The sequence below is a fragment of the Hakea prostrata genome, chromosome 3 (assembly GCF_041222555.1).
Source record: "Hakea prostrata isolate BN-2017 chromosome 3, UWA_Hpros_2, whole genome shotgun sequence".
Taxonomy (NCBI): domain Eukaryota; kingdom Viridiplantae; phylum Streptophyta; class Magnoliopsida; order Proteales; family Proteaceae; genus Hakea; species Hakea prostrata.
This window is the reverse complement of record NC_142602.1, coordinates 28,642,075-28,663,174: the sequence shown is the minus strand read 5'-3', so window position 1 is coordinate 28,663,174 and position 21,100 is coordinate 28,642,075. Positions and strand designations below refer to the sequence as shown.

Below are 21,100 nucleotides of genomic sequence, written 5' to 3'. Positions count from 1 at the left end.
ATCTGATTGGATTGAAATGGCAAAAGTGGGTGCCCCTGTGTCTTCACGAAGTACAAAGCCCAATCCTCCTTTCTTCCCTCGTGTAGCAGCGTTTGTGTTGAGCTTGTAAACTCCCCTAGGAGGTGTTGTTCATTTTAGATTTGTTCTCTCCAATGGTAAAAGAGGATTATCATTAGTAGTCGAGACCTGAAAACTCAAACCTGAGCATTTTGCAACTTGCAAGGGAGAGCCACACCTCAAAAAGAGGGACGCCCAAACCAAACAGAAAGCCGAAATACACAAAAAACAAAAAACTGCGCTCTTTTCTCCCCCCAGACCACCAAACAGGAAGAAAATGAGAATGGGGGCAAAGAAACCCATGGAGACCGAGCAAAGGGCAACCAACAATAGATGTTCAACACCCCACCCCACACACAGGACAAGAAGAATCCCTAATAAAATTCCTAATTTGAAGAGCCTTAAGAGCATTTTGTACAGGGACTTGCTCCAATGGAGAGAGTATACATCACCCCAAAGACACTTAACGGCAAATTTATAGAGTGGCTCCCCAACTGTGGTCTTCTTTTGGGAACAAAGCAAGCTTTACAGAGAGAATAATAGCCTTTGTATCCTCCTCATGAAACACTTTCCTTATAAGATCAGCCTTCCATACTTTGTTAACTTCATCAATTAAAGTAGCTATCCAAGTGACCCTAGAAGACCTGAAAGATTGATGCACAACTTTATAGTCATGGATTTGAGGAATCCATCCATCATCCCAAATTTTGATTTTCACACCTATACCAATCTTCCAGAATAGCCCTGCTTTTAGTACTTCTCCCCCTTCAATGATTCCTCTCCAAGCCCAAGAGGGAGAAGAGGATAATCTGGCCTCCAGGAAATCACTGTGAGGGAAATAGAATTGTTTATAAAACTAAGCCCAATATGATTGAGGGTTTGACCAAAGCCTCCAAGCTAATTTACCCAATAAAGCTCTATTTTGTAAATCATGATCTTTGAATCCTAGTCCCCCTTTCTCTTTTGATTTGCTTATCTACTTCCATGATACCCAACATACCCTGTGCTTCTTATCATTATTACCCCAATAGAACTAAGAAATCACACTTCTTAATTTCTTATGATGTGCCTTAGGGATCTTAAAATGTGAGGCAGCATAGGTGAACCCTAATAAAGCCATTGATTTGATTAAAATCTCCTTCCTCGCATGTGAAAGTAAATTACTTTTCCATCCCTGCATTCTATTAAGCGTTCTTTCTTCCACATCCCTAAACAAATTTTTCTTTGACAATCCAAATTCTACTGATTTCCCAAATACTTTTTCGGATTTTTCCCATAAGGGATTTTAAGGATACGAGAGAACCACTTTTGATTTGACTAGGTGTGTCTAGACTAAAAGTGAGGCATGATTTTTGGCAATTGATTCTTTGGACACTAGCAGAGTAGTAACAATCAAGACATGCTTTCAAATTATGGACTTCACTCAAACCCACTTCGACAAACAAAATACTGTCGTTTGCAAAGAGTAAATGGGAAAGAGGGTTGCTTCTATTCCTAACCTTGATCCCATGAATAAAACCATTTCTTCCAGCTTCAATCAAAATAGCACTCAAAGCCTAGGAGCACAACACAAAAATGGAGGGGAAGAGGGAAGAGGGGATCATCCTGCCTAATACCTCTAGATGGGGTGAGGTAGGTTGAGGTATACCATTCACTAATATGCTATAAGATACTGAGTAGGACAAGACATAACCATCTTCACCCTGATGACCAGAAAAGCCTAATGCAATGAGAACCTTTTCTACAAATTTCCACTCCATCTTGTCATATGCCTTGGTCATATCTAAGTTGATTGCCATGAGCCTTTTCTTCCCTTTCTTTTTCTTTCTGATATAATGGAAGGCCTAATGGTCCATGAGGACATTGTCAGAGATCAATCTCTGTGGGATGAAAGCAAACTAAGTAGGGGAAATGATAGTATCCAGGTGGACCTTGAGCCAGGTTGCTAGAATTTTACTCACAATTTTACTTGTGACATTACATATGCTAATATGTCTGAAGTGATCAACCTGCTTAGGTTGGACAACTTTAGGGATCAAGCAAAGATAAGTCACATTTGCAGCCTTGGACATACAACCCGAAGTAAAAAAAATTCATCTCAAAGTTACAAACATCAGTGCTTACCAGCTGCCAAAATCTCTGGAAGAAAGCATGGGGTAGAGCATCAAGACCAAGAGATTTGAGAGGCACCGAATAGCTTCTTGATTTCCTCCTCAGTAGGTGTCAAGCATAATCTATCATTAATATCCTGAAAAACTGAGTTGTTAAGAGCTGACAAAGCAAGCTGCAAGGCTTCCTCATCAATTGGTTCTAAGGAAAAGATCTTCTCATACTTATCTTGAATGATATTCTTAATGGCCTCTTCAGATTCAGCCCAAGTCCCATCAAGGTTTTTTAATGCTAGAATTTTGTTTCTTTTCCTTCTTTGTATAGCAGAAGTATGAAAGAATTTTGTACTCCTATCCCCTTCACGCCCCCAATGTAATTTTGCCTTCTGTAGACAATGCACTTCCTCCCTTTGATAGGCCACCTGAAGATGCTCTTGTATTTCACACTCCTTAGTTTGATTCAAGTCCGATGGAGGAGCATTTTGCAAATATTCAAGCTCCTTAAGTTGATCGTGATATTTCCAAACACCTTGAGATTCCAATCTGAGAATTTCTCACTGCAACTTTGACTCTTCTGCTGGACTATGTCACTAGCTCTACCATATGAGGGGATATTCCAAGCTTGTTTGACAATATCAGCACATTGCTCGTGGGAGAACCACATGGCCTCAAATCTAAAAGGTTTGGAGCCCTTGGGGATATGACCTTGAGTATCTACTATGATGGGAGAGTGATCAGAACCTATTGCTAAGTGAACCCGAACAACTGCATTAGAGAAAGATCTTACCCAGGTAGTATTGCTTGTGTCTAAAAATGTTACGCAGGATTTACATCTTTACACGTGGCTCAATCGCAGCCGCTGGCTGCCGCTAATAAAAATCCACTCTAGCTAGGCTTGAGCATCTTTTATCAACTGGTATTCATGGAAGACAAGAAACGATTTTATATTTGATAATGTCCCTCATTCTCCAAATGAGGTTATCAAGTTGGCTAACGGGGGCGTTTGAAGAATTTTTGCAGCTGCACTACTTTTAAGTAGAGTTTCCTTCTCCTTCACTTCGTCTTCTAGCAATGATGTGATTGATTCAAAAAATTGGACGAAGCTGAATGGTGATGCAGATTGGATAGAAGATCATAAATGAGGAGGAATTGATGCAATTATCAGGGATTATTCGAGCCTTCCTATTTAGGCCTTTACCAGCAGTATCTATTGCAAATCTACCTTCTTCACTGAAACATTGGCTGTAAGAGCTGGTCTTTTAGAAACTTCTAAAATGGGCATTCAAAATTTAATCTTGGAGTCGGATTTTCTTGATATCATCAACCAAATCAGTCTGCTCTCTCCTCCTGCAATTGAAGTGGATTCTGTAATTTGGGATATTTGTTGTTTAAAACAATACTTTTCTGATGTATTATTTGTCTTTGTTCCAAGGAACTTCAATGTTGTGTCAGATTCCTTATTTAGATGGGCATTTTTCGGTCAAGCACTTGAAAATATGGCATCTTAGCAATCCATGGCTTCTGAAACTTTGTACTAATGCTTGTAGGAGCTCTTCTTCTCAATAAATTTGTTTTTCACAAAAAAAAAAAAAACAGCTTCCAATACTCTTACCAAATGCAAAAAACAAAGAAGGGCTTCTAATACAAAATCAAACCTTTAGATCTTCCTCTAATACACTAAATGGAGATGAGGAAATGCGGAAATCCAGTTAATAAAAATTATAGATAAATTATTTTCTACTGGAGCATCCAAGCAGTTCCATGATTCCATCTAAGATCAGCTTTTGGCCCAAGTCAAGAAGGAAAAAAAGCTCAACACAATTCCTAATATCTTCTCTTTTTTTGTTAAAAGGTCATTTATATTAAAGCGAAAAAAATAATATAACAGCCATACAAAACCGTATAAATTAGGAACCAAATTATTCAACCCACAACCTCAGTTGCACGTACATAATACAAACAACCTCACTGTTTCCACTTTAAACAATGATATAAGAAAACTAGGAGAGAAAAAAGACTCCAGTATCACCAATTACTGCAAAATAATAGAAGATTTAAAATCTATATCGTAGGACATGCAGAGACATCACATTGTAGTTCTCTACTTATGAAGGTAAACCACTCTGTATCAACTTCTAAAGATGCCAATCTTGTTGATAATCCTAGCTAGGTAGTCAGCAAACAAATTTGTTTTTTCTGTAACAATGTAAAATTTTCCATTGTTTGTTGACCAAGAACTCTTCAAGCTTTCTCCACCATGTTTGAAAAACTATTAGAGCAGCCATTGAATTAGTTTCTATCTAGAGCCTAGTCATTCCAAACTGCTTGGACCATTCAAGGCCTAGGATGATTGCTTCTATTTCAACTTCAAAATTTGTGCAGAAACCCAAGAACAATATATACGATTTAACCACTCCAGTTTGTTTGTTTTTGAACACACTTGCAACCCCTGCATTACCTGGGTTCCCAAGAGAGCTACCATCAGTGTTGAGTTTCATCTAACCCTTATTAGGTGGAGACCAAAAGATTTCAGATGGGGTGGAAGAAGTTAGGATAGATTCAAGCCAAGGATCTTTTTTGCTTGAACAAAAGTGCAGCTGGTCTCCACTTTAAACTCATGCACACTGATGTCAAAAAGCACTTGTCGAACGACCCAACTAGGAGACCGAATATGTCCTTCATACATCTTCTTGTTATGAACAATCTAGATGATGTAAAGAATAAGAAAACAATCACTCAACCAAGCCATACCAAGGGGATGAGCATTGTCCTGTCTTTTCCACTCCATTACAGACTCGAGTAAAGAGTTTTTCACCAACCAAACTAGGCCAAATTTTGATGTTCAACTCTCACCACAGTAGCGTGAAAAGTTGACACTGTAACATGCAATGGAGGAGACTCTCGAAGAATCAAAACAAAGATCGCAGCAGGAGGCCGGCAAGGGAAATACATTTTTGTTGTATCACCTCATCTACATAATTTTTTTGTGCATCAATCTCCAGCAAAAGAGTTATTGATGAGGCAACAAACATGTTTTCCATAGAGACATTACCCACCCCAAAGTCAGAGCTTGCTGTCTACTAGAATCCCAACCAAATTTTATTGAAAATTTACCATCAACATTCTCAATCCAATGACAAACATCCCTATGGTCTGAATCTGGAATTGATATTGAACAAATGAGTTCCATTATGACTTTGAATGCATCGGAATTCACTTTGGCAGCACCCATTTCCCATGCTCCATGCATTGTGCAATTGTCAACTTCAAAGAACATATAACATGATCTAAGTTTAAATAGCTAACAATAGAAAAAGTTCATATCCACTGATCAGTCCAAAATTTAACATATTTTCCAGTCCCTATAGTCCAATGTTCCTCAAAGAACAAAATTCCAAATCTTCTTCAAACCCCTTAGAATGGAAGGCTGTTAGACAGAAGGTTTTAACAACAGCATCATATCCACTAATCTTCCCCTAAAGAACTATGCAAATTTTAAATCTTTACATTGTCTATTTTCGTCCAAATCCAATTAATTTCCACAAACAGAGTTTTGTCAACAGATAGGCTTTAGGCTATTTTTTGTAATAATTCTCATTCTCTATTATGCCTATTTAAAAGAAATAAGGACAACAACTCATTATTGGTCAAAAATGAAATGGCATTGGTGAATTTTGTCAAAAATAAATTATGAATGAAAAATAAGTTTGGTATATCAAATTAAAAAATTGTTAGAAAATAATAGTGAGCAAGTAAAAAAAAAAATTTATAAAAGAATATGTATTGACTATTTTAGCTTCATCTTAACTATAAAATTTAAAGTAAACCTTAACTATAAAATTTAAAGTAAACCTTTATATAAATGAAGAGAATGAAATTCTCACCAAAATCCATAATAGACAAAAAGTCTATTATAAATTTTAAAAAAATTTTTATTATTTTAAATAAAAACAAAACTGATAATAGATGTCAAACAATTTAAAATAATGAAATATTTTCTTGATTGAGAATGATAATTTGATACAAAAAAAAAAAGCATAGGTAACAAGTCTTTCTTAGACGTGGGGTTTTTTCCTTTTCCAATACAAAGGATTCAGATATAAAGTAAATTTTTTACAACAAAATATGAAATGATTTGGCTTCAGTTCACATAAGCTCCCAACCAACTTTTGGTGATCAATCTCTCTAGCATTTCTTCAAAGAACATACATACACATATGATGGATTCAAGGGAAACATCATCTTGTTCACTTCGGTTTGAGAAATGGGGCCTTGGTGGAACCAATATTACATATTACAGCCGTTTGAGAAATGGGGCCTTGGTGGAACCAATATTACATATTACAGCCGTTTGAGAAATGGGGCCTTGGTGGAACCAACATTACATATTACAGCCACGAACTGCAATGTTTCCGGACAAGAGTACACACGCATGAGGAACAGCATTACCTCCGAAGACTAGCCCCCCAAAAACTGCACACCTTATCATATTCGCAGTCTGATTATTTCGCAAGCTTGGAATAGGAAGGGGAAGCAAGAAAGATTCAACTATACAACACTGCTACAATCAGCAACACCTGATCTCTTCAGTCATCAGATCTACTGTTGACCTTAATCTCCAGAAGCCGCTCAACTGGTTGCCGGCAGATTGGACATCGGTTTGTTTGTAACCTCAAAACCTTTGCACAGCCACTGCACATACACTGCAGAAAAAGCAATCCAACCGATGTATTTTTCAGGACAATGAAAATGCACTGAGATCAACTTCTAGAATATCAAAAACACGCTGACTGATGCACACCCTCATAGGGTCAGATTGGGATCACCCCTGTCAGATCTGGTCTGCAATGCTAAACCCTTGTACAGCAGAAATATACAAAGATTGAGAACTGGTATAATTTCAGCATTTTGGTGATGGTCGAAACCACCAGAACCTCAGCATAATTTCGCTGAAACCATGAGCAATTGACCAACTTGAGGGACAAAAGTCACAAAACACCAGCAAAATACTGAAATGAAATGACTAAAATTTTAAGTAAACTGAGAAACTGCAGAGTTCAATACCAAAACGAAATGACCAAGATTTGTTACCTACAAGTAACAAATCCTAACAGGCACCATGAATTGTGGCATATTCTAACTAGGATTTCCTCCAAGTTAGAAGCTGATCTACTCGCATAACCTGATAAAACTTTCCACAGCACATGAGTGTATGTGAATGCATCTGAGGTCGTCCAGATGGAATGTACCATATGGAACCCAACTCTAGAGGGATTCCATCTGGATCCTTCCCATGCAATAACTTGCACTGGGACAGCTGACACGATTTATTTGCTGCCCAACAAAACAACATTTCCTAGGCAACTCATCTGGGACATAAACCACCAGAAAGAATAGAAAAGAAATAATTTACCATGTGCCGGCAAGGTAGGACAGTTGTATCCCGTGGTTCAGATAGGCAGATTACACATTCCTTCCCTGGGTCATTTCCATCGAATTCACTTTCAACTGAATTCCCTATACCATAAATTTCCTGCAGCTCGTATCTTATTGCATTCACCCACAGAATTTGCTTCACAACTCTCACATGGTACTCGCCTTTCCCCTTCTCAAACACCGCTTGGGTGATCTGTGAATTTGTGGATCCTGGTGTCTGGTTTTCTTCTACAGATCCATCTTGGTTAGGAGGGGATGCCTCTGCCTTCACAGCAAGGGGATACACTTCCATGTCGCCCTCTTTTGTTAATTCAGTCTCGTCAAACATTGAGAAGTCAATTCCAGTTCCTGATGGTTGCCTGAACTTCTGGCCCAGACCCGGTTCGAAGGATACTGTTACTGGTTGTAGGCTCTCCTTAATTGGCGTAAGGTTACAGTCTGCACCTTCTTTTGCAAAGAAAATGACAGTAATGCTGCTTGCAGAAAAAGAATTAAAAACCTTTAGATAATGAGACATATATCACGAAACCAAAGGAAACAGATAGGCATATATTAAATTTGAAGCTGCAAATGAATAAACAAAAAGGAAAGGAAAAAAAGAATGAGAGCTGAAAGGCTGTCCCACTATATGAGGAGAAACTAAGGTAAGAGGGTATATCTTCTCTATGGGCTGATGATCTATTCATTGCCATCCAAAATTGAAACAAAAAGCAATCATAGAACATGACAACATGGGTGTGCACCCAGGCTTAAAAGGAAACATCATGCAGTATTGCAGCCCTTATGAGATACCCCAATGAGAACAGATGCATCATTTCCAAGCAAATATCAGGTTGAATCAGTGTTTGTTGTTTAAACATCATTCCAAAGGCAAATTTAAAGATTACCCCCCCCCCCCCCCAAAAAAAAATCCTATTAATCAGGGTAGGAAGCACTAGAGATAATGAGTTGAACTATCCTAATTTGGAGTTCCTCTAGTTCCCTTGACATAGCTGAAAAGGATCGCGGTAAATGAATGGTTTACTCAATCAGTACCACACAACCTGCACTGATGGTAAGTTTTCTGTTTATCTAGAAGTTATAACTCAAGAGGATACATGAGCTTATTCCCTTGAGTATTATAATTTCCTAGAGTTACTATAGAAAGAAGAAGGGGGGGAAATCCTCAAAGCGGTATGCGAAAGGAAGTGATCAAGCTCTCTAAATCTATCCAAATCACAGTAGTTTTGCTATGATGGCAGGTTCTTGGATGAAGTGGAACTTGTCCCAATAATCCAAACCAAATATGACACCTGTGGCAATCAAAGGCAAGAAATAATTCATTAAGGAAATATAGCAACCAAAATAACCATCGACTAGAGAATACTAACAATTAGTCTCTTCAACAATACATTGATACAAGAATAAGAACATTCTCCCATCTTCAGGAGTATAATAAAAATTCACATCGCAGCTGCCTGTAATATTTTGTTGATTTCCTTCAAGGATATTAACCCCCCTTTTTTTTTTTTTTTTTTTTGGGGGGGGGGGGGGGGGGGGAACCAGTTCTTCAAGCAAATTGAGTAATATCATCTGAATCACGAGCTACCATGAAACAAGGCGAACAAAGATGGCATCAGATGAACAAATATCAAATCATAAATTCAAAATATCCTAGAACCCAATTTAACCATTATCATATTCTACTAGGGCACCCAATCATTGATATAATTAGGTATAAAAAAGCCATGAAACCACTTGAGCATTCCTTCTTTCAAAGACAATCTCTAGTATAGTGTCCTCTCTCATGACAGTAGAGACACTCATCTGGGCAGCTGCTGTGGAAATGGTCTTTTCCCTTGTAGTCTGTTCTAGGAGGATTTGTGTTATGCGGAAAAGTTGTGGAGGTGGAGGCAATTGTGAATTGTGCGGGGGGTGCTGGATTCCTCAAGTAGTATCTCCTCAAGTCATGTTCACCAAGGCAGCAAAACTGAATGATATGAGCTCTTCCAAGGTGGATGGTGTATGCTGTCTTTGCCTGAAGTGGCCTTTCTTCACCTTCGTAGCTATCATACAGAGAATTCTCATACCTGGATCTTCTGTTATGACAATCCCTGTTTCTTTCTCCTCTGTAACTGTCTTCCTTGTACCTGTGATTTCTACCAATTCCTTCACAAGGGGAACTCACTTTTTGGGAAGTTACCAAGGGTTGGAGAAGGGGGCAATTCTTTTTTTCCGTGGGGTTGTTCTAATTGAGCCAACCTATTTGTCAAGCCTTGTACTTCTGCTAAAACATCTGTTAATCTCTCTTGGATGTTCCCTAAGCCCTGGCGACTGCTGATTTCTACATAGCTCTTGCGACTACTGATTTCTACAAAGCTCTGGCTACTGCTGATTCATCCAGAGCTCCGATACCAATTAATGTAAACCCAAGATTCTAGGGTTTAGCAAATGATACAAACCCCAAAACTAGGGTTTTTCTTCAAGATCTTATTCAATTGAACCAGCAGAACTTCTAGGGTTTTAGTACCCTGTGGTTAAAGGTCTAGGGCTGCATAGGGTGGTTCTAGGGTTCGGAATTGGGTCTATAGGGTTTGGATAGGGGGTCCAGGGTTTGATGATTTCCAAATTTGAACCTTGTTTTATACTGAAACTCATAACTAAATCCCAGATTTAGAGTTTAGGAAATTAAGGGTTTCTAGGGTTCTAGGGTTTTGGGGGCAATGGATAGGGTTTAAGTCCAGGATCATAGGCAAAACAGGGGGAGAAGATGATGGATCCTAGAAGAAGTTAAATTCAGTTAAAGGGTTAGGGAGATGTAAGCACGTGTTTGCTAACGGTCTTTTTCTGCGAACGATGTTCTTTGCAAGAATTGTTTTCTAGCGATTTTATCAAAGAATGGTGGTCTAAGCACAATTTTGACTGTTTGATAGAATTTGTGCTGACGACACTTAAGATGACAAAGACTCTTTTTTGAAAGAAAAAAAAAAGAAAAAAGAAAAACACTCATGAAGGTAGGAAGGAGTTAGAAGTTGCATGGGAATGAAATTTGGGTCAAATGTCCTTCTTTGACATAAACTTGAGATGTTCTTTTGTTTTTGATAACAACGAAACAAATCAAAGTTGTTTTCAAAAAACCTTCTTAGACACGAAAATTGGACCAGTTCATTTCTTAAAAATGAAAAAATGACCCATTTTACCAAATACTTTTTGGCGTTCAAAGAATGAACCCATAAAAGTGTTCATTGTCCCATTACCAAACGCACCCTAAGTGTTGGGAGGATGCTAGGGTTTCAGGAAGAAAATCAGTTGCAGAAGTAGGTTTTTGAAGAAACATTAGGGTTAGGGCTGGAATCGAAGGATAGTGAAGGGAAGGGGAGGGGAGATTGCAGCCAAAGGGGGAAGGGAATAGGGTGACAGAATTGGGAAAAGTACCGTTAAGAAGTCCTAAGCTGCCGCAAGAGAGAGGAAGGAAAAATAAAAAATTAAATAAATAAAAACAGAAAAGAAAAGCTGGGAATAAAGGAATTAGGGCTGGGGACTGGAGGAATAGCGGTAAGGTAGGTGAGAGGAGGCTACCATAGGGGCAGGGAAGGGGGTAGGGATATTTGCGATAGGAAGCAGGGGCTGGGTTTAGTGAATTAGGGGTTTGGGGATTTTCTTTTTTTTTTTTTTTTTTTTTTTTTTTTTTTTTTGGGGGGGGGGGGGGGGGGAGGTTAAAGGAGGCTGCGAGAGAGAAGAAAATAGGAGCAGGTAGGGGCTCGGGTGAGGGCTAATTGAACTTACTTGTACAAGAGAATAGAGGTAAAGAACTTTAAAATCTGCAAGGATTCTAAACAACAACAGCAGCCACAAGTTTCCCCCTCAGTAAGGAAAACCACAACTCCAACTTGGAAACTTCATTTCTCAAATTTTATTAATCATCAAGTCTGTCCCTTTACAAGCTAAAAGGCTTTATTTATAGGCTTAGAAGAGCATATAGGACTCAACATTAGAAGGTATTCAGAGTTTCAAACTAGGACTCATACTAGACTTGGGACTCTCATCCTAACATGGATTCTATCATAAGTCATCCTAGGATGATTCTACTTACATACATGAGTAGGACTAGACTCCATGTAGAACTTCAACTACAACTAAGGGAAATCCCTCTCTAATTGGGATTCCTAACTTGATTGGGACTTCTTCAATAAATTGACCAAAACAAAAGCAAACTTCGAAACAGAAGTAGAACTAGTTTTCTCATTGAATTTGGGGCTACTATTGGAGGAATCCCTCTCTAATTAGGACTCCTAGCTCTAGTAGGACTCTTATAACTTAACAAAGAAGAACTCAAATAACAATATAAAGATAGACTTGGACTCCTAACACAATCTTGATTGGGGCTGGATCGCATTGGATTGGACTACAGGTACCCAAAATGACCAAAATGCCCCTATGCTGGCCAAAGGAAACTAGCAACCTCCTTGGGCCTTCTTGGTGGTCCAGTATCCAGTTTACATCAACAGTTATGGCTGAACTTAAGTGAGTGTTTTGTAATGCTTTTTGTTTCTGGCAATTTTCTGAGCTATTGGAACAGAAAAACAAAACATGCTTTTGGGTATGCTGGTCTGTCTTTATGTGCTAAAGAAACAGACTGGCCTCTTTTTTGTGCAATAAGTAAGACTCTTGAAACGTAAGAAAACTTGTCTTATTGATACTCAAATTTTCGGTTTTTTCTTAATAACAACTGACTCCACACAAAACACCTTTTCCCAAAGTTTCTCTCTAAGTGTCAAACGAAGAAGAGAGAAGAGTGCAAACTCTTAACTCTCCATTGTCTTCTACTCTGCTCCTATAAGAGTTATAATACAAATTTACCAGACACCATTTTACGGCTCAAAAATATATTTTAGCACAGGAAAAGGAAAAAAGAAACATTTTGAGAGCAAAACAAGTGTTTCAGAACAGAAACATTACCAAACAGGCCCTAATGAAGGGGGGAAATAGTTTCTAGCTCTTCTATTGTTTCGTATGGCTTATAGTGCTAAAGTTCAGACATCATTCATGGTACCAGCTATTTTTCCCATTCGTTTCACCCAATCTGCTTTCATTCATGGTACCTGCTACTTTTCCTATCTGTTTCACCCAAACCGCTTGTTTGACTTGGTTTTATCTCCCCAGCAAACTCGCCCTCCCCCATCCCCCCCAAATAAAAAAATTTAAAAGAGAAACTACTTTAGAACCAGGGGGATACATGTTAGAAAGTCATTACTCAGACAAAGAAAATTCGACTTCAAATAGCTTCCAACAGACTGTCAGATACAACAATACGGGATATGTCAGTTTTAAAAATAAATTTTCACAAAAATAATTTACAATATCAGATAAACAATATGCATATATAGATGGATAGACCAACAGACTGTCATTTTGAGTTCCAAGTGCTGTAACTTAGTAATTTCTTTTGTTTACTTGATATTCTAGCTCATGGTTCCTGATGCATGTTGCATCTAAATTCATGGAAAATAGTCAAGCTATATCTTCTAAGATCCGAGGTAGCCACTTATATTCAGCTTGTTCCAAACACCCCCAACCCCTTTTTTCCCCTCTTTTTCTCCAATTCTATCCCATTTCTCCGAATGTGATGCTACATATAAGGCTTTAGTATGCCTCCCCTCTCCATTCTTCTCTTTATTCTATTTCTCCAAAGGTTGATGCTAGACTCCACCCACGCATGGATACACCAGCAAGGTACAACAAGTTCCTCAACGAGGCACGAACCCCCCCCTTTTCTCTTTCTTCCCCCCGAAGAAAAGAAAAGGAGCCCAGTGGGTTTCTTTGCAATAGCTTTTAGTTGCAACATCGAGAAATAAGAACTCAAAATTCTCCCAAAAAAAAAAAGGTGAGAAATAAGAGGAGAAGGAAAAGATATTGACAATTTTAAACTAGACGAAAAAATCAAAGACCAACTGTGGGTGACCGCTGACCGATCATAAACTCAGGAGCTACAGAGACATTCTAAAGCAACAGCAATTAATATCCAAAGACAAGCAGGAACAGAAGATTATACCTTCCAGCAACAGTGGCGTCAAAAGTGAAGGCAACAAGGAACTGGCCAGGGTTATCCTCATCGGGCTCGACCTTCAAAGTCTCCTTCTTGATATTAACATCGTTACGAATTGTAACAGCCTTCTGGTGCTCCACATAAGGAGGAGAAGGAGGAGGAGGAACCGAAACAGGTCCAAGAGGGTAGCGAACACTACCAACCCAGTTCGCATGGGATGCAGGATCAACAGGCGCATGGCGGTGATGGTGATCGAAAGGAGCAGGCAGAGGAACAGGCACCGACGGCGGTGGTTGTGGGTAATAGCCCGGGTACTGGAAGTAGTGAGGTGTATTAGGGCTAGGGTTAGCGTTAGGGTATTGAGGAGGATACGGTGTAGCAGCTGCGAAAACATAGCGATTTCCGGGAATTTCAGGCTGAAGAGGTTGTGGTGGTGGCGTTGGTGGATGACCATTATGATGATGGTGGTGGTGGTGGTTTCCGTTTCTCCTCCTGTTATTGTAAACCCCCGCACCATTGTTGTTGCTGCTGCTGCTACCGCTATTCCCCATTTTTCTTGTTTTTCTCTCTTTTGCTTATTTTCTTTGCCCTTCAGCAATCAAGTAAATTCCTCAAAACCAATACTTTAAATAGATTTCTGAACTCTGTTCATGTAATACAGAATTGAAATCGAAATCAGACATGCAGATAAAACAGAAGAGGAGAGGAGAGGAGATGAAGGGAATGAGAAACCAAGGGGAACAACAATCTTTCCGAATGGATTGGCGTAAAACTCCACCCGAAACCAGCGAAGGAGGAAAGGAAGACTTTTATTTTGTCTGTGATTAGCCATTTAGCCGTTTATTATTATTTTTGCTTGTTAAAAGCAGAAGTTCCGTCCGGTGGTAGGAGAGGTATATTTTTCTTTTTTAGAAACTCAATTTTGTTATTTAGCTATTAATTATGTAATATTTATATTTACTTTAGAAAAGAAGAATTTTGGGACCAATGTTACCGATAATGTATTAGGTGCAGAATTAAATAAAAATGATCAAAATATATGAGGAGCCAGTCTAATTCAAGCACCTTAAATTCTCAAGCATGGTGACTGGGAGTTTCAGTATTGAAATATGTCTGAAGCCATGATAGGTTGTTGATTTAGATAGAATGAATTCGGGATAATTACTATTGTCCCTCTGTAATTTGATTTTATTACTAATAAAACTATGTTATTTACGAATTTACTGTTGCCCCCTTCCTTTTAATGGTGTTAAATAGCCGTTAAGTTTGAAAATGTAATATCTAATTTTCCCTTCATTAAAATTAAGAAATCAAAAAACAATGCTACTCCATTTATAAAAACTAGATTAAATGTCAAGTTTACCATAAACTTCATTTATTTTGAATTAATGAAATGGGCAAAATCCAAATCCAATTTGGTTTCACACCTTCATTAAACTTCATTTATTTTGAATTAAAGAAATGGGGAAAATTCAAATCCCATTTGGTTTCTCACCTTCACTAAGCTTCATTTATTTTGAATTATATTTTGAATTAATGAAATGAGCAAAATCCAAATCCAATTTGCTTTCCCGCCTTCAATAAACTTCATTCATTTTGAAAATATTTTAGGTGATGTTCAATTTCCAATTTGAGTTGAATTCGATTTTCTTCCTCTTCGATTTCTATTTGAGTTTTATTCATTCTTTCTTTATTTGGTGGTTTTTTTTAGAATAAAACGGATTATAGTTACTTTTTTCTCCACAATTAATTAAAGATACTTCTGTAACTTGACAAAAGGATAAATAAGTAAAGAGATAAGTATAAGGGTATTTTGGGGTTTTAGAGAAAATATAAAGATATCACATCATCAATAAACTAATGGAACTTAACGGTAGGGGGACAATAGTAATTGTAGACAAAGTTAAAGTTTGGATTAGTAATTTTAAAAAGTACAGGGGATACATTAGTAATAAAATCAAAGTATAGGAGGGCAATAGTAATTATTCCAATGAATTCCATGGGTTCATGAAACTATTAGCAATAAGTGTTTCCTTAGTTTCAAAATTGTTATTGCCTAAATTTATGTATTGGATGGTCTCATAGTTTCAAAACTGTTACTGCCCACATTTATGTATTGGACAATATCAAAGGGACTCCAATATGTTGCTCAACTCACCCATCTGAGCTCTCAAAATTGAATTCCCAGCATCAATGGCCAAGTAGTGTTGATTGTTGAGTGGTGATGTTTATACTTGTAAGATCTAATTATTCTCCTTTCTAAGCTGAGCCATTTGGGTAGGTGATGGCAATTACAGTAAACAAGAACTAAGAAGACAAAGATGGGGAAGCAAACATTGCTAAAGAGTTTGATTAGGTTTTGCCTAATCGGCTCTTTCGAACCCACTTCTTTCATGGAATATGCTCTTGAGATCAATCTTTTTTCCCCCAAATTTTAGTTTACATGTTTAGATTTCTTGAAAAAACAAAGTCAATAAAGATTAAGAGAGAGAGAAAAAGAACTCCTAGTTCAGGATAACATACCATATCGTTGGTTCAACAAAGAAGGAAAAAATGATACTTTTTTTCAGATCTATGATACTTTTTTTCAGATCTATTTTCTCCACCTTCCCTTGATTTTCAAGAGAGCATTCTCAGATTGATATGAGCCATAGATGGAGATGGAAACTAGAGCATACTGCAACTCATCACGAAAACCCCCTTTCTTCCCCTTTTTTTGAAGCAGGTTCAATACGTATGGAGCGTATCAATATGTATCAGTATGATACATGCCGATAAACATCATCAATGTAAGGTGGTTGTAAAAAATATATAAAAGACACATCTATGTATCATGTAGTTTCAAACCATATCGGCCGGTACGTATCGATATGTATCACTTATTTTGAATTTATTTAGAATTATTCTTCAAAAAAAGAAACATCTCTCCATATCACACCATTTCTTAGCATGTCAACCGATACACTGAGAGATGTGGGAAACGACATGAAAACATATTTTTCTAGAGACGTATTGGCATGTATTGTATCAATGGCCAGCGAAACCGATATGTATTGTCCAATACGAAACGATACGGACCGATGCTTTAAACCTTGTTTGAGACCATAAGGTTGCTCAATTGGTAATACCAACTATCACACCCCACCCAACCGGTTTCGAACACACTTGAATACCCGTGAAGGTGATAACACTACAGGATCAGGTTCACAACTAAACCATAATAATACAATACCATATAGCATAATCGTAGAGCAAAGGAACTAAAGTATCAGATAATTAAGCTATTACAGTCATTCCCTAATAATGATCAAAGTTAATGAATTTGAAATCAAAGTATGAATGGAAGAAACTGTTAATAGTAGAGGTCTAAATGTTATCAAATAAAGTCAAGGGTACAAATAGCGCCTTTGTCTAATAAATAAATAGACAATGTAACTAATCGAAATGATGGCAACTACTTTCTCAAAAGAAATCTCCATGGCCTCAGAAAGGTTGGACTCCATAGGAGTAGTCCGAGCAAGGGTACAACTCTCCATGTGTCTCTATGTCCTCTCCCGCCTGTCCCTCGTAAATCTCTACTGGCATCGAACTCTCCATGAAAAAGAGGTCTTCATATCCTGTAATAGAATCCAAAGAAGAATATACATAAAAGAGTGAGTTCCAGAGAACTTAGTAAGGTCAACATAATCATACATTGTGCAACCGTCACACACATAAATATACAAGATATATATGTATAATGAAATGATGAATAAATACACATACATGTTTCTTATACTCTAACAAATGTGGTCTCTATGGTAGACACGCATTAAGTTGCAACACCAGCCTCCTCTGGGTGGTCTCGCTACTCACCCTCACAAACTAGTTACCTCTTTTGTGTTCCCCACGACAATGGGATTAGGTCAAATTATATTGTGGTTGGGGATTAGGTCACCACTCTCTCATCAACACCATTTAATCTGAGAACTACCATGTGCCAAGGATAAGTCTAACCCAATGCACAATCAACTATATCTCATGCTACATGTGATCCGGATACCTTCCCTTAGGCCTATGCCCTTTTGGTTTGTGTATCCTTCTCACCTAAGGATGTTGTTCCCCATGAAAAAATGCACATCGTGTTGGACTAACATCTCGTAACCCTATGGTTGTCCACATATATATAGGCAGACGTCCTCATGACTTTCCCACAAAAATCACACATCATGCTAAAAGTACCACGAGCCCACCACTATGCATATGCAACCTTTCCAATTACATGACAACAGTGGGCCTGAGCCTTCCCACAGAAATCACATATCATACTAGATGACTACAAGACCCAACCACTACCAATCATGGGTCACTCGGGTTCAATACCCATGTCAAATGGGTAGTAGCACTCGTCAGGGTTTACTAATCAATGCATCTAGACACCTATTAACCATGTATCTAATGAATCTAAGTGAATACATAGGCACAGAAGGTAACGGGTGAACCCACAACCCCGGGTTGGTTTATAATTACATAAGTAGTACTATACCACTCAATTTCATCATGTTCCACATTCTCAAACATCAATTGAATAAATTGAATGATAACTTAAACATGAAATAGCATATTAGATTATATTCGTGCAAAGTCTCACAATAATTCATAAGATCACGTATACAACATTTGCAATTATAATAACTAGAGTCAAGTCAAATACACAATATATGATAATGTCTTTCCTCACCGGTCAATGATAAGAATGTTCTCCAAATATCATAGAAATCCACCAATTCAAGAGTGTAAACAAACTACAAGCACCTTAGAAACATAAAAATTAAGTTAGGTTTAAGTCAGAAATCGAACTAAGCATCAAAGGAACCCAACTTGTACTCTTGGATAGGGAGTAGAAAGTCAAGCCTTTTAGGGCTGGTTGACCACCCCCCTAGCTACAACCAAAATGCCCTAGTTGAGTTCATTTCGAAATCAAACTAATTGGGGATCTTTGTGACTTTAATGGAACAATAGTAGTATTATCCCATAAATACTTTCCAATCATCCCAACTAGTACCAAATCAAAAAGACCCAATTTGGTACTACAAATAATGGGGTTATCAGGTTAGGATCTTAGGGGATTTTATACCAACTCTTGCTGATGGTATATGTAATATCCCCATCTCCTATATTTAAAGATTAGGTAGGTCAAGTATTGGTTGAATAAATTTCTATTCAATTGAAGTGGGTTTCCATCACAAAATGGGTGATACTACAATCAAATCAATGAGTAAGGACCCATTTGAAACACATCAAAAAACAATTTTTTATGTTTCTTGCTTCGAAAAGCAGAAAAATAGGCAAAAAACAGTTTGATAAAACCATTTTGTCTCATATGATATTTGCAATATAAATTGGGAGGGGGTTGGATTTGAGTGAAACAGTTTCAAAGGGGTATTTATGAAATTTGAAACTTTATAATAATGACAAATTTCATTTTACATGGCAACCACTATTTTTTAGCTAAAACTAGTGACCACCCACTATTATGTTGTAAATTACATGGCACCCCCATGGAAAATTACAAGTTACCCATAGTTAAGTTTTCTTGTGAAGTGGAGTATAAAATGAGTTAAATGCCCTTTGGGTATAAAATGACTTAATTGCCCTCGTATCCAATCCATTAGGTGGGTGAAAGGATCTCCATTCACCCATTTTCTCCCTATCCCTTGTTGGAAACCACCCACCACCACACTCTCCCCGTCAGCGACCACCACCAAAAACCACCATACCCTCCCCGCCAGCAACCACCGCCCATCCCATTAATTACCCCAATTCTCCGTTGCTTTATTGGCGATTTGGAGAAAATGGCAGCCACTTCCCTCTCTTTCTTCCTCTCCATCCGCCACAATGACAAATATCCCCACCTCCTTGCCTTCCTCTTTGACGAATCCATAGGCAGCACTGAAACTATGCTAAAGTATTTCCAATTAGATCATGGTACATAGACATGCTTGATCTTCTCTACCCCATTATTTGTGATCGCAGATTCCACAAAACCCCTAAAATTCAATCTCTTCTTCTACAGCCACCTCTTCAAATTGGCATATATGTGGACTTGTATGTAGGAGAACAAGATGGTTGGGAGACCAATCAAAGATCCAAAGAAGCTAAAGATCACCCCTTCCAATCCACAACAGTACACAGGAGCCAAGGGTGGGAACCATGAGAGAGCTTATTAGGGTTTCAGAGTACATTCGGGTTTCAAGTCGTTGAGATTTCATTCAGATTTTCGTTAGTTTTTGTAGAATCTAAACTAAAAACTCCAAGAATGGAAATCCATATAAAACCAAATGTTTTTGCTTTTGATATCTAGTTTCTTCTTGAGGAATGTGGAGTCAAAATTGGACTTGGAAATCTTTGAGAAGCTAGGAAGGAAGATTTTAGGGTTTAGTTCTTTGTTAATGTCTGTAAACTAGTAGAAGAAAAAAAGTGATTATGTTACAAATTAGTGTTCATATTCAACGATCCCCCTGTAGGGGAAAGTGGGGAGGTGGTCACTAGTAGGGGGAGGGGGTGGGGTGGTTTCTAGCTACGATGGTGGACAGTTTTCAGCAAGGGATAGGTAGAACATGCCCACCTAACAAGTTGGATATGGGAAGGTATTAAATGGGGGCAATTAAGTTATTTTATTTTCCAAAGGGCATTTAGGTCATTTTACACTCCACTTAACGGAAAAACTTATGTACATAACTTGTAATTTTTCATATGGATGCCATGCAATTTACAACATAATAGTGGGTGGCCACTAGTTCCACCAAAAAAATAGTGGATGCTGTGTAAAATACTCTAAATTTTATTACCATTCCAAATTTGTTTCAAGAAACATATTTCATCAAATGCCCTATGGGTGGGGGAGTCAACAGTCTGGTTTGGGACGGTTTCGAACTGGGTTTAACTGTTTTGAGCTACAAAACAACTAGCCCAAACACGGCCCATTAGCAAAATAACGTTTTCAGGCCAATTTAGGTTTGGTGCAGTGTGGGTTTGGGCTAACGGTTTATACTCGGGTTGATTAACGATTTATGGTAATGCAAGAAAAGAACAAAAATAAATAGTTGAACATCCTACAACAAAAGCCAACATTTCATCCAAAGTAAAATTGCTATTGGTCAATTTTCATTAAAAAAATTAAAAGTCATTCCACGTTGTAGAAAGCACAACCATCCAATGGAAATCAAGAACCCATATAGTAAATAGTAATATAGAGAATGGTCCTCCAGAAATAGATCCTCAAACCAAAAACAATTTTAAATTCCATCTTATGTTATAATTGATTGTCTTAAAATTGGATTCTTGTACTGTGAAAATGTAGATTTTTCCCCCTTCTATGATATCCATCTATTTTTTGGGTAGGTATTTAGTTTGATTTGCCAAAAAATACCTCTGGATTGACAAGTTCAATTTAAATAAACTTCATGCATTCACTTGGGCATTCATATTTAAT

General features: G+C 37.8%; 1 protein-coding gene across 1 annotated transcript; it reads right to left on the bottom strand.

Annotated features, from left to right (window-relative positions):
• Positions 1–6,186: 6,186 nt before the first annotated feature.
• LOC149021995 (putative E3 ubiquitin-protein ligase LUL2) lies at positions 6,187–14,443 on the bottom strand. Its single transcript, XM_089150205.1, has 3 exons — positions 13,633–14,443; positions 7,579–8,074; positions 6,187–6,868 (listed from the first exon to the last, which is right to left on the bottom strand). The coding sequence occupies exons 1-3, from the start codon at positions 14,175–14,177 to the stop codon at positions 6,752–6,754; spliced, it is 1,158 nt and encodes a 385-aa protein (XP_089006331.1). The 5' UTR covers positions 14,178–14,443; the 3' UTR covers positions 6,187–6,751.
• Between the last annotated feature and the right edge of the window lie 6,657 nt (positions 14,444–21,100).

Excerpts from the sequence above, each read along its gene's own strand:
- LOC149021995 (XM_089150205.1), bottom strand. The coding sequence starts at position 14,177 with ATGGGGAATAGCGGTAGCAGCAGCAGCAACAACAATGGTGCGGGGGTT. Across the intron at positions 8,075-13,632 it reads GACGCCACTGTTGCTGGAAG|CATTACTGTCATTTTCTTTG; the intron begins GTATAATCTTCT and ends TTCTGCAAGCAG. Across the intron at positions 6,869-7,578 it reads TCCTACCTTGCCGGCACATG|TGTATGTGCAGTGGCTGTGC; the intron begins GTAAATTATTTC and ends CTTTTTCTGCAG.